General features: G+C 46.8%; 1 protein-coding gene across 8 annotated transcripts in view; it reads left to right on the top strand.

Moving 5' to 3' along the window:
* DENND2B (DENN domain containing 2B) overlaps nucleotides 1-16,808 on the top strand; it is a 172,114-nt gene that overhangs the window by 124,237 nt on the left and 31,069 nt on the right. For 5 of the 8 annotated variants that reach the window (XM_027578981.2, XM_027578979.1, XM_027578978.1 and 2 more), the window contains one exon: nucleotides 12,531-13,775. The exons of 1 other annotated variant lie outside the window; for it this stretch is intronic. In XM_027578981.2, the coding sequence (XP_027434782.1) occupies nucleotides 12,531-13,775 (1,245 nt within the window). Of the gene's footprint in view, nucleotides 1-12,530; nucleotides 13,776-16,808 lie in introns of those variants that run through there. 2 more of the 8 variants (XM_035722712.1, XM_035722713.1) reach the window with 2 other exon arrangements.

Raw genomic sequence — 16,808 nt, 5'->3', positions numbered from 1 at the left:
AATCAACAGCCAGATGAAGAGATACATAGGGCGAGGTCTCAAACAAAGGATTTTTTGTCTTGGAGAGCTTGGGCCTTGCATAGTGGCATGCGGCAGCATTCTGATTCACCAACCTGGAACTTCTCTGAACCCTGCCCTTTTGGGTTTTTATGGAGGCTTCAGTTACATAGGCACGATTGATGAGATCATTGGCCATTGGTGGCTGATTCAACCTCCAGCCAGTCTCTCCTCCCTGGAGTTCTGGGGAGGGGAACAACTGAAAGTTCCAACCGTCTAATCACAAGGTTGGCCTCTAATAACAAGGTTGGTTTTCCCGGCAAACAGCCCCCATGCTTAGGTGTAGTCCAAAAGTCACTCATTAACATGACAAAAGACACCTTGATCACTGTCATCTCTTAGGCAATTCCAAGGGTTTTAGGAGCTCTGTGCCAGAAATGGGACTAATACCAATTCTGTATTTCTTATTATAAATCAAAACATCACACAAACCGAGGGAAAATAATTCCCACTTGATGAGAGGAGTATCCACTTCACATTGCTAGAAGGGCATGTGAGATGGGGTAGGTCATGATCACTGTCTTTGGAAAATGCAGTCTGCCATAGTCTGCCCTCTGATCACAAATATTCACATCCTTGCCCAATGTGAAATATACTCAGTCTCTCTTCTAAGTTCCCAAGTCTCATCTTGTGAATGGCATCAGTTTGAAGTCTAAGATCTCATCATGTGAGTCAGGTTCAGGTATAGATGAAACGCTTTAGGTGCAGTCCCTTTCTCTCATTGTGTGCAGTTCCTTGAGTCCTATTTCTCTTGATGTTGAAGACCTGTAAACTAGAGAGAATATGTATCTGCCACCCAAGATACCCTGGTGGGACAGGCCCAGAATAACCACTGTAGATAGCCCTCTTCACATAGGGGGAAACCGGAGGCCACACAGCGGTTACTGGCCCATTGTAATTCTTACATCCAGTGAGGCACAAGTGACCGAAGCCTTGGTTAAGTCGTGGTTTTATTGCCTCAGAGGCATTTACCTTGTCTCTGCCTCCCCCCTCAGGGCTTTGGGTTCTGCCCTCACTCTGATTCCTTCTTCCTTTTCTTTCAAAATCAAAAGTAGCCCATTTGTGCAGGTGAGTAGTTTTCTCCGTCAGCTTCATGCCCATAATATTTCAAGTGTCCAGAGTCTTCCCTTCATTTTATATGGTCTCTGTGCTTCCCAGTCCCAGCTGATATACTTCATTTAAAACTTGGTGGGTTTCTTCTGAATCCCTTTATAACCCACTGCAGTGGACAGAAGGCACATGTACGGATCACTTCACTGTGAGCCCCTTCCCGCGTTGGGTTCCCTGGGAGACTGCTTGGGGACAAGGGTTCTCACGAGTCTTGGAAGCCTTACCATTTACAGAGGATCTGTACGGCCCACCCTTCAAATCATTAGAAGGCCTTTTGTCTGTGTGTCCGTAAGATTCTCTGAGGAATGCTTGAAACCATTTTTTTAGGTCTGGACAAAAGATTTTTTAGGACTGGACCTACTCTAGATTTTTTTTTAAAGTGGTTTACTGACAGATAATTAAACTTGAACTGAACCTTTTAAAGTGTACAGTCTGATTAGTTCATACACCCACACACGCACCCACACACACACACACACACACACACACAATAAAACTGCCACTACAATCTGGAAGCCATTTCTTAATTTGAGAATTTTTTCCCATCTAGAGAGACAGAAACAAGTGTTATTTTCTAACCCAGAAAGCCCTTTTTCCTTTCTGTTTCCTTTCTGTGTTGCTTGAAAACGGAACAGTCCCTTTTTTGGCTCCTCTCCTCCTATAGGCAGCTAGATGTCGGACGGCACCTGCAGCACTCTGCTCGGAGATACTTTAAGCTGGATGGTCGAATTAGGTAGATTTCCTATTTTCCTTGTCGCCATTGGGGAGAGAATTACCAAACTTTTCAACATTTACGAGGGTCCCCTTCCCTCCAGCTTCTACTAATGTTTTCCTTACTTATCTGTAACCTTTCCTGACAGCCTGTCACTCAGTCCCCAAGTCAGTGATTTAGGATTTTGTTTCAACAGCACTAAATTTCTAGGTACCAAAATCGGTTCCACTTATCTACTGTGACATAACTACCCCAGAATTTATGGGTATAAAACAACCATTTTATTATGCTCACAGACTCTGTGGCTTAGAAATTCAGAGAATACTTCAGGGATGGCTGGTCCCTGCTCCATGATGTCTGGCACCTTGGCTGGAAAGACTTCAAGGCGTAGGGTGACTCATTGACTAGGGGCTGGTGTCACCTAGACCTGTCTTGCTTCATGTCTGGGGGTTGATGTTAGCTCTTTCTGGAACCTCAGCTGGGACTGTTAGAACACCTATATGTACCCTCTGTACATGGCCTGGGCTTCCTCACAGCATGGGAGATAGGAAGTAGAAGCTGCTGGTTTCTTGAGGCTTGGGACTGAAAATTGGCACCAATTCATTTCAGTTGTGTTCTATTGGTCAAGCAGTCGCAGAGTCCAGATTCAAGAGAAGGGGTGATTTTTATAGGAGGCATGTCAAAAAATTGGGGGACCATGTTTTAAAACCATTACAAGTATCTTTAGTATGGTTTCCTGGAACTACATTTCTCTCCCTGTTGGCTTTGCACAGTACCTAGTTCTGCTTCGTAGAGCAGTCCCATTTTTACTGGACTAGGGCTTTGGGAATATTCCTGTAAGGCATCATTTTTAACCTGCCGCAGGGAGGACTTCTGTCTTGTAAGTACTCTGTGTTCATTGCAGCTACTACTTAGAGGACTTGGGGTTCCCACCCGGAGAAGAGCTCACTGATCCTCTTTGTGCTTCCCTAGAAATCAGCTGGAAGGTAGACAGGTATGGCTTTGGTAGATTCTTAGATGTACTTTTGGAAGTGAAAAGATGACTCAGTTTCTGCTCTGACCCTAGTTACCATTCTACTTACTCTGACAAGCTATGGTTGACCTCAAGAGTCTCTATAGTTGGTGGCCCATATATAGCCCCACTTGGAGGATGAGGCTATCCTGGACCCTGTTGAGGGCTTCCAACCATTTGAGATGGGGTTGCTTTGGGAACAGGAAGGCCAAGTTGTCAGTGTCACCCTGTCCTTTGGCTTTTTATCAGGACCATGTCCCAGAGTGGGATGTCAGTGGGAGTTATTGAGCTGAGCCCCTGTTCTGGCCTGGGGAGCAAACTTCTGGGCTTGCTAATGGGACTCAGGAGAAGCCTTCCTCTCCTTCCTCCTCCTTGGGAGCCTCAGATAATGGCCTTGAGGGAATATAGTGAGAAGGTCATCTCCAGAGTTAGGGCATCACTGTGTGGTGGGAGGATGCTGATGTCCACTGGGTCAACAAGGGCCCACCTTCACTGAACGGCCCTAGAATGGTGAATGGCCAACTCCCAGGCAGTTTTATTGGGGAGCAGGCTAGACACCTGTTTAGTAGAGACTAAGCATATTGGAAGCTGGGCTCCGTGTAACCTTAATTTGCAGACAGGCTCACTTCATGGCATCCACAGCCCATCTTGTTACCTCCGGGGCTATTTCCTGGACCCATAGGAATCTTCCCTAACTGGCCCCAACTTGGTCCTCTTCCTGATACCAACACACTCAGAAGCACTGAGTTCAGAAACCTCTTGTCATCAAGGACTAAAGATAGCCTTCCCTCCCAGAGAGTTCTTGGGTGCATTTGGCAATATATGGGGCATCCCTTGGCATGAATGCTTATTGCTGTGTTCCTGGAGAATGGCTCAGATCACTAAGTGAAGGGTTGGGTTGTGTTCTTATGAAACAATACCAGAGGGAAGGGCATATACTTTGCATTTTGACTCTCACTTTCTGTCTGTTTATACACATACGGCACATGTTGCTTTTTCTTTAAATTTCTCTTTCCATACCCTTAGTTCATACTCTCTTTCCTACTCAGTTGTCTTACATATTTGTCTGTATGTGAGTGTTCATGCCCCTCTGTTTCATTTAAATTTCCTTTGCATTCTCCCCTGCCTTTCTTCTCTCTTTCTCCTTTTATCTGTTTATCTTACTCCTTCTCCTGTAAATGTTGGTTTTGGCCAGTCACATGCTGCAGTGTTGGCACCCACACCTGATGAGCAGCAGATCTGGCTGCCTGCTGACAAGGTGGTGGCATGAGTGCCCAGTTTCAGTGTCTGCCTCCCCAGGGGCAAGCCTGGGATTTTTAGAATAAAGAGCAAAAGATGATCAGAGCACAGTCATAGGTGTCTCTCAGCTCTGCTGTATTTGCTTTTATATTTCTTTTACCTCCCTGGAGCTGTTTATGGTGTCCAAGCACTTTTTAAGTGTACATCATTTTATCCACACAGCTAGTGTATATGGATACTCAGAGCAAGTGTTTTTTCTGTTCCATGGATAAAGAATCTGAGGCTCAGAGAATTTAGATGACTTTTCCAGGAGCATATCTGGAAAGTGAGGGAACTGGGACGACAGGAAACCCAGGTTTATAGATTTTGGGGAACTGACAGCCAACGCTGGTCTGCACTAAGTGCTTTGTGTAACTTTTTGTGTTGTTCTTCAGATCACATGTGACAAAGAGGGGGAGGTAAGGGGAGTCTGTGAATATCCTGGGCAGGCATAAAGAGACCTAGGTTTTAACTATTTATTTTTTATTCATTCATTTAGTCATTCAGTATAAATATTAATTCCTACTAAATTCTAGATGCAGTGCAAAGAGTAGGGGTTACCAAGATTAATAAGACACCGTCACCACCTTCAACTAGGTCCCACTCATCGTCTAGTAAGGGAGGCAAGTGAGGAAACAATCTAGTCCAATAACATGTTACGAGTACCGTAAGACATTTTTCCAGGTGCAGTGGAGGCTCCAAAACTTGGCCATCTCCACCTGGATAAAAGGGGGGTAGGGTCAAGAGACATTCCAGAGCAGAGCTCCAGAGATATGTAAGGGAACAAGCCAACATTATAGGCAAAGCAAACAATGTGTGAAGGCCTAGAGGCATGAGAAGCAAGGAGCTTGATGTGGGTGGTTTTGGGGTTGTATGTAGGAAAAGACAGATGACAAAGTGAAAAGAGGGAACAGATCACGAGGGGCCTTGTCATCCATGCCAGTGAATTTGCACTTCCTTCTGTGGATAATGGGGAGCTTCAAGCATGAAGATTTTTGTGTTTTAGAAAGATGTCAGAAGATGAGTGTCTGACTCTTTTTTTTTTTTAAGATTTTATTTATTTATTTGAGAGGGAGAATGAGAGATAGAGAGCACGAGAGGGAAGAGGGTCAGAGGGAGAAGCAGACTCCCTGCTGAGCAGGGAGCCCGACGTGGGACTCGATCCCGGGACTCCAGGATCATGACCTGAGCCAAAGGCAGTCGCTTAACCAACTGAGCCACCCAGGCGCCCAAGATGTCAGAAGATGAGAGGACTGACTAGAACAGAGAGAGAAATTAAGAGATTGTTTTAAGAGTCTTGGTGAAAGATCAGATCTGAACTGAGGGAGTAGCAGTAGCAGAGGGGATGAGGAGGAAGGGGGCAGATCTGAGAAATGTGAAGGTTATAGAGTTGATAGGACTTAGTCATTAAGTACATCAGTGTGTTTGAGGAAGGAGCTGGGTACAGATGCTTGAAGGAGTGGGAAACAAAGAACAAATCTGGACCTTTTCTCTCCTCTGTGGAATGCATTGGAAAACATTAGGCAGTAAAGGCCAGTGGTGGAAGCATAGAACAGCATAGGGATGAGAACATGCGAGAAGACATTCAGCCCAAGTGGGTGGGAATGAGAGCAAAAGGGGTTCTCCTGTCTAAGGCCAGCACTTCTAGATGGGCATGGGATCCCCATCCCCTTTACTGCCTGCTTAAGGACATTGCTCCTGCATTTGCCCTTTCTCATTCTGCATTGGCAGCTTTTCTCTCTAACTGGATCATTCCAGTCATCATTCAAGCATGCTGCGTCGTATCTCCTGGCTCAAGCTAACCAATAAAATGCTTCTATGACACCACGTTCTCCTCTACCCACCACCTCATTTCCTTGTTCCCCCTTTTAGGAAAACCCTTTGAAAGAGATGCCTGAATTCTTTGTCTCCACTTCTCATTCCATTTTCTTGAATTCCTTCCAGTCGGGCTTCCCTTCCTACATCTCTACCAAAATCTCTTTTCTCAAGGTCATAGCATCCTCTGCATTGCTAAATCTAATGATCAACTGTTTCCCAGTCTTCACCTTACTTGATTGTTAGCAAATTTGACTTAGTTGATCACTCCCTATTTTTTGAAGGTCTCAGGACATCAGTCTTCATGGTTTTCTTCTTTCCTTATTACATGCTCTTCTCAGTCAATCTTCTTCACTGGATCCCCCTTTCTCTACGTGACTTTGAAACACTGGAAAGCTCCAGTTCAGGCCTTGGTTTTCTGTGGCTACTGACTCCCTAGATGAGCTCATGTAGTCATATAGTTTTCTGTCTTTTATTACTGAAGTATGGTTGACAGACAATGTTATGCCAGTTTCAGGTGTACAACATAGTGATTTGACAATTCTATTATACATTATGCAATGCTCACCACAGTGTCTTGTAACTCTACAATGTTATTACAATATTATGGACTATAGTCCCTATGCTGTACTTTTCATCTCTGTGTTATTTATTTTATAGCTGGAAGTTTGAACCTCTTAATCCCCTTCACCTATTTTGCCCATCCCCGCATCTCCCTCCCTTTTGGCAACTCTGTGTTTAAGGGTCTGTTTGGGTTTTTATTTTTAGCTTGTTTATTTATTTTTGTTTTTAGATACCATGTATAAGTTTAATCATATGATATTTGTGTTTCTCTATCTTATTTCACTTAGCGTAATGCCCTTTAGTTCATCCATATCATCGCAAATGGCAAGATCTCATTCTTTATTAAGGCCGGGTAACATTCCATTGTATGCATATATGTGTGTATATACGTGTGTGTGTGTGTGTGTGTGTGTGTGTGTATCTCACATCTTTATTATCCATTCATCTACTGATGAACACTTAGGTTGCTTTCATAGTTTGGCTATTGTGAATAATGCAATAAACATAGGAATGCATATTTCTTTTTGAATTATTGCTTTTATTTTCATTGGGTAAATACCCACTAGTAGAATTACTACATCAGATGGTAGTTCTATTTTTAATCTTTTGAGGAACCTCCATACTGTTTCCCATAGTAGTTGCACCAAATTTACATTCCCACCAAAAGTGCACAAGGGTTCCCTTTCTCCGTATGCTTGCCAGTGCTTGTTCTTTCTAGTCTTTTCGATACTAGCCATACTTGGTCATATAGTTTTAAATAATATCTATATACGGCTGATGACTCCTAGGTGAGGTTTATAACCCTAACTCCATTCTATCAGGTTCTCAGGCCAAAAACCTTGACAGCATCCTTGACTTCTCTCTGTGTCTCATACCTTTTATCCAGTTCATCAGCAAATCCTATTGGCACCGCTCCCAAAATAGATTCATCTCTTCTGCTACCATTCTAATCCAAGCCATAATAATTTCTTGCCTGGATTATTGTAGTGTCCTTTAGGTGATCTCCTTGCTGCCATGCTTGCATCCCTGCACTCCGTTCTCTGATGTGAAGTCAGAGCATATCATTTTTCTGCTCATACCCCTTCAAGAGCTTCCTTTCTCTCTCAGAATAAAAGCCCAAGTCTTATTATTGGTCCATAGGGTCTTCTGGTGCCTCTCTGACTAATCTCCAGCGCTCTGCCCCTTCTCACTCGACTCTGTCCACACTGGGCTTTTTGCTGCCCCCAGAATACAGTAAGTATGTATTTGCCTCAAGCCTTTGCCCTATTGCTCCTTTTGCCTACAACATTTGTCCCCTGGATAAACTCATTGTTTACTTCCTTGAGGCTATATTCACATTGTCCCTGGCAGAGGGGCCTTCCCTGATCTCCCTCACTGTGAATCTTTCTCCTTTTCCCCTTTTTTATTCTTCCTCATTGGCTCCATATCCATCTCTCAGTGTTGGTTTGTTTATTGTATGTTCAATCTAAACAAATAAAGCCACACTGCCTCCCTCCACTAGACTATAACCTATAGAGAGACTTTGTCTAATTTTAGTCTCTGCTGATCCATGATGCCTAAAATAGCACCTGGTATGTATTTGGATCCAGGCACCACCATTCATGTGGCTACAGTTTCCCACTGTCCAACAGGGGAGAATTATCTTTCACTGCCAGCCTGCATTCGGGGAACTGGAAAATAGCTAGAGGGGACTGGTGCCTATGAGTGAGTGAGCACTCCCTCCCATCCATGCTCAGGAGATGCCACCTGCCATGGGAACACTGCCACAAAGAACCATGCATCCTCATCGCCAGTCCCCATCATGTTCCCCCTTAAGCCTCCTTGTTTTCTGGGTTAACAGGTTGTCCTGAGCCCTCCTTCCACTTGGGGCAAAGACTGATGGAAGCTGATTCTATTATTGGGATTACAGAACTAGCTCCATTTGCAGGGAGTGCTCAGAGGAGATTCTCAGGCCAGAGCTCCTAGTAGAGAGAGTGAGATCCAAACATCAAGACCAGGGAAGCTGCTCTGTGGGGAAGTGGAGGAGAGAGGCATGGGAATGGAAGGTTCAGGGCGGTGGTTCTGCACTGGGATAGGGCAGGCCAGTTATACACATGGCTGACCTTTCCCACCTGCATCATTTTACTATTAGAACAGTTTATTACTTCTCACGTTTCTGTGCATTTACTGGGCAGTCCCTCTACTGGTTTTCCCTGGAGTCTGTCATGTAGCCAAATTCATTTGGGTCCAAGATGACCTCACTCACGTGTCAGCTCACATTGGGCTGGCTGTTGGCTGCAGGGGCCTCGGTTGTGCTCCACATGGCTTCTGATCCTCTAAAAGACTAGACTGGCTTCCTAACATGACAGTCGCAGGGTAGCATTCCAGGTATGTGAAGGGGGATTTTTGCAAGGCTTCTTGAGGCCTTAAGTTTGGGACTTAGCTTAATTTCTACTTCATTCTGTTGGTCAAAGCAAATCGCAAGGTGAACCTAGATTTAAGGGGCAGAAAAATAGGATCCACCTGTTGATATCATGAGCTGCAAAGGATTTATGGCCATTTTAAATTACTCCCTTTCTCTTCCACTCCAGATGTTTAGAATCCAAGGACAAAGGTAAGCTCTTTGAAAAGGTTTGCCAAGTGATTATTCTGAATAGTGAGCCCTTTGTTAATATTAGTCATTATCAAGCTAAAACTGAGTACTGTGTGTTAGCCGCTGGGTTCAACACTTGATGTGTGTTGTCTCTATTCCTTACAATAACCCCCTGAGACGTGTGTTCTTTTAACCTCCATTTTATAGATCAGGATACTAAGGTTTAAGGAGATAAAGCTATTGGCTTAAGGTCATGTAACTTGTTAGTGGCTACTCTGAAATGTGAACCCTAAGGCTTTGTAATATTTTTACCCTATCTTGAGAAGAACTGGCCTAGCATAACCTGGTGAAAAACTTAATACTAATGATAACTAACAGTCATAGTAAGTTACAGTATATGATATCAATTCACATCCAGTCTCATTTGCCCATTATGACAACCCTGTGATATAGTCAGAACAATTTTGAGGAATTGAAACTGGAAGTTCAGAGAGAATGAGTGGCTTTGCTTATAGTCACATTGCTAAAAAGGTAGAATCAGAAACATGGAGAGATGGCAGTGAGTTCTTCTGTCAAGTGAGAATCCCATGAGGGCAAGGCCTTATCTATATTGTTTACAAATTTATCCCTAGGTCCTTGGAGTGAGTGAATGCTGCCTTCTCTGTGATGAACCTGGGAATGACTAGGCTCCAGGTCAGCGTGGGCAGGCCCCTTCTCCCATCCCGAGCTGCTAGAACACACTGAGCCTGGCCTGTGTGGGGAGGCTGCACAAGGAGCCTCTGTAGCTCTGCCCGAAACTCAGCAATGATACAAAGACCAGCACCTTTAAAGGGAAGGGCCAGTCTCTTCTCTATTTGATCCTTCATGAGAGGAGAGAAACTAAACTTTAGTTAAAGCAGGCTAGGTATTTAGGCTTTGAGAGAATTTCTTACCTTGTGGAGATTTTTCCATGCTGGAACTACTAAGGGAAGTTAGGGAGTCATCTGTTCTAAAAACCATGCTAGAATTGGACAGACCAGAGACCCTTACCATATTTCTTTCCCATCTGTGGGAGCCATGCCATACGCCATACACACCAACCCTTCCCCTCCCCACCCCCCCATAAATACAGTGGCTTCATGCCCTGGTGAATTCTTACCTTGGGGGTTGAGGAGACTCGTCCGTAGGGGAGCATATATCAGAATGTCTGGAGAGATGAGGCATATACAAGAGGCTTCCTAAGAGATTCTGAGTCTCATTAGATGCCTGTCCTCGCCCACTAGAATTTAAGCTTCATGAGGACATGAATTTTTGTCTCTTTTATTTATTCTTGTGTCTAGCACCTAGAGCAGGGCCTGGTACATAGTAGGTGCTCACTAAGTATTTGTTGAATGAATAAACAGGTTGTTTTCTGTTAACGGCACCTTCTCCCACCTCCAAAGGAGAATAACGGAAACAGAGTCCTTTGTGGAGTCCAGACACTGCTGGCTTACAGGGCTGGACTGATGATGACCTTTGGCATCCGTGGTTCTATGAAATAAATGAGGGACTTAAGGCCTCCCTCGTTCTGAGTAGGTTGAGATCTCCCCAGGCTCGAGCTTGGCGCATTGCCCTGCTGCTGCCTACCCTAGGGAGTGCTGAGGCTTATTCCTTTCATACGTCCTTGCTGTGCAGAGTCTCTTTGGTCATTGGCTTGGCTGGGCACTGCATTTCTCCCATCTGTGCCCATGTACACGTGGGATGGCTCTTGTTCGACTTGCCCTTTTAAAAACAACTTAAGCATGTTGAGGTTTCCTGTTGATCGGGGGCAGCCAGAGGCTATGACCCAACAGGGAATTGTCGGCCAATCCCTGACTCACCCAAGTTCCAGTTTTCTGTGTATGAGTGAGCAGTGACAGCAGGCTGGCTCGAGGGCATCTGGCTGCCTTCCTGTGGATGGCATGGCCCTCTGGAACCTGTGAGGCTCCCGCCCAGCTTTAAGGGCCATGGCATGAGGGTCAGGTAGGCCTTCATAGCGTGCGGCGTTGGCAAGACCCTGCTGTATTTGAACTAAAACTGTTTGCAGAGAGCTCCAAGAGTTAAGAGTGATGACCCTAGCAGACAACTAGAAAAGTGTACTGAAAGGGAAGTCTGCTCATGGGTTCTTGTCAATAAGCTCACCTTTACCTTTTCCTTTATTTGTCCTCCATTCACTGAGCACCTTCCAGATACTAAGGACGTGTCCTTCCACTTGGAAGAAATCGTGGACTGGTAGGGAAGAGGTCTAGAGGTCTTGAAGGAGAAGAGGTCCCTGCTACTTATAAATGCTACGTTTGAGACAAGGCTGTGCACGGGGCTCTGAGGGTTTCTGCCGGGTTATGTCCGAGAGCCTAGGCAGTTCACAAAGATGGCAGAGGCCACTGCTTCCTCTTGAGAGGGGCAGCATAGTATTTTATAAGTTCCCCTCACCGGCTGAGGGACCTTGGATGAGATATTTAGCTTCTCTGTGCCTCCGTGGTTTTCATTTGTAAACTGGAGATAATAATAAACAATAATAATTGTGTAGAGTTTTCGTGAAGACTAAATGAGTTAATAATATGTGTCAAACCAGTTATTTAGAACTCTTCCCCCTATTGGCTAAGACCTGCAAGTGGATTTAGTGCTGAGAAGTGGCCACCGCTGGAGGGTAGAGCCTCCTGAGGAGCTGGCCTCTCCTCCCCGTGGGCATCCTCGCTGAGGGGGCCGAGAGGACTCTTTCTTGAGGGACCCTGACGCTTTGAGACTCTCAGGGACCTGAATCCTGGTCAAGACCCAAGCTGAGGTGCAGTATGCTGTGCCGGTAACAGAAGTCTCAGGAGACAGAGGTTTGTTAAAGAGACAGAGCAAAGGGCTTGGATGTATATTTGGGGTACTTCAGGAAGTAGCATGCTTGAGATGCTTTCTAGCAGCTCCTGGGAACCGATCACCAGCATTTCTTCCCAGTGCCACATTCCATGGGGCCATGTTGGCAGCTTGAAATCAGCTGCAGTGGGAGTATTTATACTATGGAGATTGGCCGATGTTACAGAACTGTGCTTTCTCTTTCAGAGGGGCCGACTGCTAAACATTTCGCAGCACACCCCTGGCCTTACTGTTCTCTAGCTGGCCGATGTAACTTCTTGGGATCCTCTGACCTGACACAGAGCTGGCATCTGTTCCAGACAGCACTCAGGGCCTCTGGGATCGAATTGGGCAGAGAGACCCATTGAGTTTGGCTAGGTGTGGATAGGCAGTGTTCCTTTCCTTGAGGATGGCTTTGAAAGGTGTATTACTTGAATAGAGTACTTCGAGCTTGGGTGCCCTGCAGGAAAGAGATACTGAGTGGTCCAAAAACAAAACACCATGCCTCTGGTTGTCAGGCCACTCACTGCCATTTTCTCTTCTTTTCCTTTTTTTTTTTTTGTTGCTTTTAGGTCTCAGTCAGTCTCTCCACCTCCAGTTCTCTCCCCACCAAGGAGTCCCATCTACCCGCTCAGTGATAGTGAAACGTCAGCCTGCAGGTACCCAAGCCGCTCCAGCTCCCGCTTGCTCCTCAAGGACTGGCACCCCCGTGATCTTTCACCCCCAAATCCTCAAGCTCCCTCCCCAGACACTTCACCACCCATCTGTCCCCTCAAGGCCACCAACTTCAGTTATTTGGACAGAAGCCCTTCAGTGTGCAAGAGAGAGGACCAGAAGGAGACCGTCCAAGGGGCAGCCCAGGATGTAGAGGGAGTAGCTGCTTGCCTCCCCCTTGCCCAGAGCACCCCGTCCCTAGGGCCAACAGCTGGCCCGCGGAGCTTCTTTCTGAACCGCACTGGCACCCGTGCCCACAGCCTGGGCATCCGGGAGAAGATTTCAGCATGGGAGGGGCGCCGAGAGGCTTCGCCCAGGATGAGCGTGTGCGGGGAGAAGCGGGAGGGCTCTGGGGGCGAGTGGGCGCTCAGTGAGGGCTGTCCCAGCGTGGCACCATCCCCCTGCAGCTCAGAAAAAGCCTTCGATTTCAAGGGCCTCCGGAGGATGAGCAGGACCTTCTCAGAGTGCTCCTACCCTGAGACCGAGGAGGAGGGAGAGGCGCTCCCTGTCCGGGACTCTTTCTATCGGCCGGAGAGACGGGCGGGCCGGAGTGAGCCCAGCGCCTTCCTCAGGGGGCATGGCAGCAGGAGAGAGAGCTCAGCAGTGCTGAGTCGGATCCAGAAAATTGAACAGGCCCTGAAGGAGCAGCCAGGCCGGGGACTCCCCCAGCTCCCCAGCAGCTGCTACAGTGTAGACCGAGGGAGAAGGAAGACTGGGACCTTGGGCACCTTGGAGGAACCAACAGGGAGCACGAGTGTGAGCACTGGCAGCCGGGCAGGAGGAGTGGCTGGAGTTGGGGGGGAGGCAGGCCCACCCCTGGAGAGGGAAGGCAGTGGCTCCACTAAGCAAGGGACCCCTGGAAATAGCCCGAGCTCCCAGCTGCTGCCATCAAAGAGCTCCCCTGACCCCGCTGTGAACCCTGTCCCCAAACCCAAGCGCACCTTTGAATATGAGGCTGACAAGAACCCCAAGAATAAGCCAAGCAATGGTCTACCTCCTTCGCCCACACCTGCTGCTCCACCCCCCCTGCCCTCCACCCCAGCCCCACCAGTCACCCGGAGACCCAAGAAGGACATGCGTGGTCACCGCAAGTCCCAGAGCAGGTAACGAATGCTCCTCCAGTGTCTTAACAGCCGGGCACAGTGGCTTTCTCCTCGATGGAAGATGCAAAAGCAGATTGTAATTGTGGGTCGCAGTCAGCAGTGCTTCCTAGGTCCCGAAGCAGTGAATCCTTGTTAGGTGGTAACCTGAGTTAGGTGAAAAAGAAATTGTTCTGCTCTTGCCGGGAGAAGGATACGTGAATGTGAGTGGGAGGGTGAAAATGGTTCTTCCAAATGCTGTCTACTGAAGGTGTGGGCTAGATTTGGCCTTTGGGGGAAAGTTGGGCTGTGTTTTGAGCCCTGTTGGAACTTCCTTGGTCCCTGGGGGAGGGGGAGGGCCACCTTCCTTTTAGATAAAATGGGCAGTCCCTTGAGGACTAGTAGTAGGATCTTAGCCTCATGACCACCTGAAATGCCAGCACTAGAAACTTATTTCTTTGAGGGAAGCATCATCTGAATACTGCATGTTGTCCTTAACACGGTAGTATTGAGACATTTAAGGTGATTTTCTCTTTCCTGAGGGCTTCCTGGCCATTTAGGGACCCTGGGTCTATAGGGAAAAGGGATCCTTGGATCCTGAAAGGGGAGACTGATGGAAAAACAAGTCGAAGAACATTTTACTGCTTCTTCGCCATTTCCAAGAATGACCTGTCCTGACACTCTCATTGGCTTCCTGGTCAGTCTCCGCATTCCTGACCCTGGACTCTCTGGGCTGTCCTATAGTGACCGGGAGCTGGAGCTGCTGGGGTTCGGGAAAGTTGATAGGCGTCTTATTCTCTGAATTGGGGTAGGCTGGGAGCCTGCCTCCTTGGGAAGGCCTATCCCCCTCTCCCTCACTGCCTTTCTCTTCTAAACCAAAGTCAGATGGCATTCAGGTTTATTTCACTTCTCAGGATTCTTCCGTTGGACCCCAAACTTCAGGCTGCATCCAGCATATCCCATCTCATGTAGATAACTCTTCAGCCATGAGAGGAAGATATCAGAAAGTTTCAGATCCATGGGCCAGAAGAGCCCTTGGCTAAGGGAAATCCTATGTTTTGGCTCACCCCAGCATGCTCACTGGCTCTTAAGTCTTTAACAGCCTACCAAGAGTGTTTGCTTTGTTCTTTATCCATTTCTTTAAACACCCATCTAGAGCCTGCCGTGCACCAAACCTTGTACTGGTTAAGGGGACACAGGGTCAAATAAGATGTGGTTCTTCCATTCTTGGTGTGGTATAGGAGATAGATGCACAAATAAATCCTAGATGCTCTTTTTTTGTGACGTGATCCCTGTCCATGTAGGGTACTATAGAGACCCAAAGGAAGAGGCAGCTAAATTAGGCTGGGGAGTGAGCGAAGCCTCCTTATAGAGGGAGTTGCTGAACTAAATTTAGAAGAGCAAAGAATTTGCAGTTAGCAAGGTGGAAAAGGGGGGTGCGGGAGAGTACATCAGCCTGAAGGTTTTACACATACTCCCACACACGTTACATTTATACACAATACACACACACACACACACACACACACACACACACACACACACACACACACACACACACACACACACCCATATACCATATATGGTAGGGTCACTTCACATAAGAAGTAACTTCGCAAATTTAAAAATCTGTGCTCTTGGGGAAAAAAAGACCATTCAAAAAGCACAGACTCTTTTATTTGCCTGTTCACACATAGTGAGCATATTCCCTTGAGCAGGTGAGTTTGTTTCTATTGTGTCAGGTATGATTCTTATATTTAATACACCCTTTTATTTAAAAAAAATGCAAGCCAAATATTTCTTTGGGTATTCAACCAAAGAAAAAGAAATCTGTTAAAAAAAAAAATCTGTGGAGAAACTGACAATATTAGTCAGTTTCTGAGCGATTTTCAAGGGTAATTTGGCTGAACATGATTTGTGACTTATTTGCTAACTTGAGAACTACCTGCAAAAGATGTTGACCCCACTGTATGTAGATCCATGAGAGCTTGATCTCAGACCACCAGTTTCTGTGGGCCCACATTCAGGAACCACTGCACTCAACTGGGTGAAAAGTCGGGGTCAGAGACAGATTTGGGAGCCATCATGGTAGGAGTGGTAGATAGGGATGGCCATCAGTATTTGGCCCCCAGAAAGTAGAGTGAGAAAGAGAATCCAAAAGACAGAACTCTGAGAGACCCTGGCATTTAAAAAGCAAGTAGAAAAGGTGAACTCCTCACAAGAGCCTGGAAAGTAACTGCCAAAGAGGCTGTTGACTGTGTCATACAAGGCGAAGGAAGGAGAATGCTACTTAGAGTGTTCAGCTGTGTCATGTGCTCCAGAGTAGCCAGGCAAGCCGAGAATAGAATGTGTCTTTTAGGACACCTTCAGTTCTTGACTTGCACCCCAAGACTCTCAGGAGTTTTTCATTAAACAAGAGAGAAAGGCTGAGATGTCTAATGGTACCCAAAAGAAGAGGGAGGTGTTAATGGGTGGGAGGAGGTCTTCAGTCAGTGCCTTTCCTTTCTCCCCCTCCCCAGGGGTTTGCTAGGACCTGCCTTGGAGAGAGAGCGAGGATGCAGCCGGTGTCACGCCTTAGCTAATGGAGGAGAGGAGGAGAGAGTACTCTGGGCTCAAGCTGTCTGAGGAGCTAACAAGCTGTGGTTTTAAAATTCTGCAGTAGAGGGGATGGCCATTTGTGGGGTGGGAAGGAGCAGGTGACTAGCTGAAGGGAAGCTGGTTCTTGGAAGTAGCTTCTGACTACAAATTGCCCTCCTACTTCCACCTCAGAAGCAGTGTGGTTTGTTTGGAAGTCTCAGCCCTTCCTCTTCCAACACCCCACCTACCACCAACTGCTTCCCTGACCCCCAGACAGCCCTGGGCACCACCCGTCCACTGTTGAGCCCTTACCACCTATTCAGATCAGGAGCCCTTGCTATGGTGCAGGTGTGATGGAGACTCCAGAGGCAGAACAGGTACTCTATTCTTACGGTACTGGCAGGTGCTTCTCAAGGATGACATGCTCCAGGACTTGGAGGCCCAGGTCAAAGCTTAGACCCTGGAGCCAGACAGCCTGGG

Source organism: Zalophus californianus, chromosome 11 (genome assembly GCF_009762305.2).
Source record: "Zalophus californianus isolate mZalCal1 chromosome 11, mZalCal1.pri.v2, whole genome shotgun sequence".
Taxonomy (NCBI): Eukaryota; Metazoa; Chordata; class Mammalia; order Carnivora; family Otariidae; genus Zalophus; species Zalophus californianus.
This window is presented reverse-complemented; position numbering and strand designations above follow the sequence as displayed.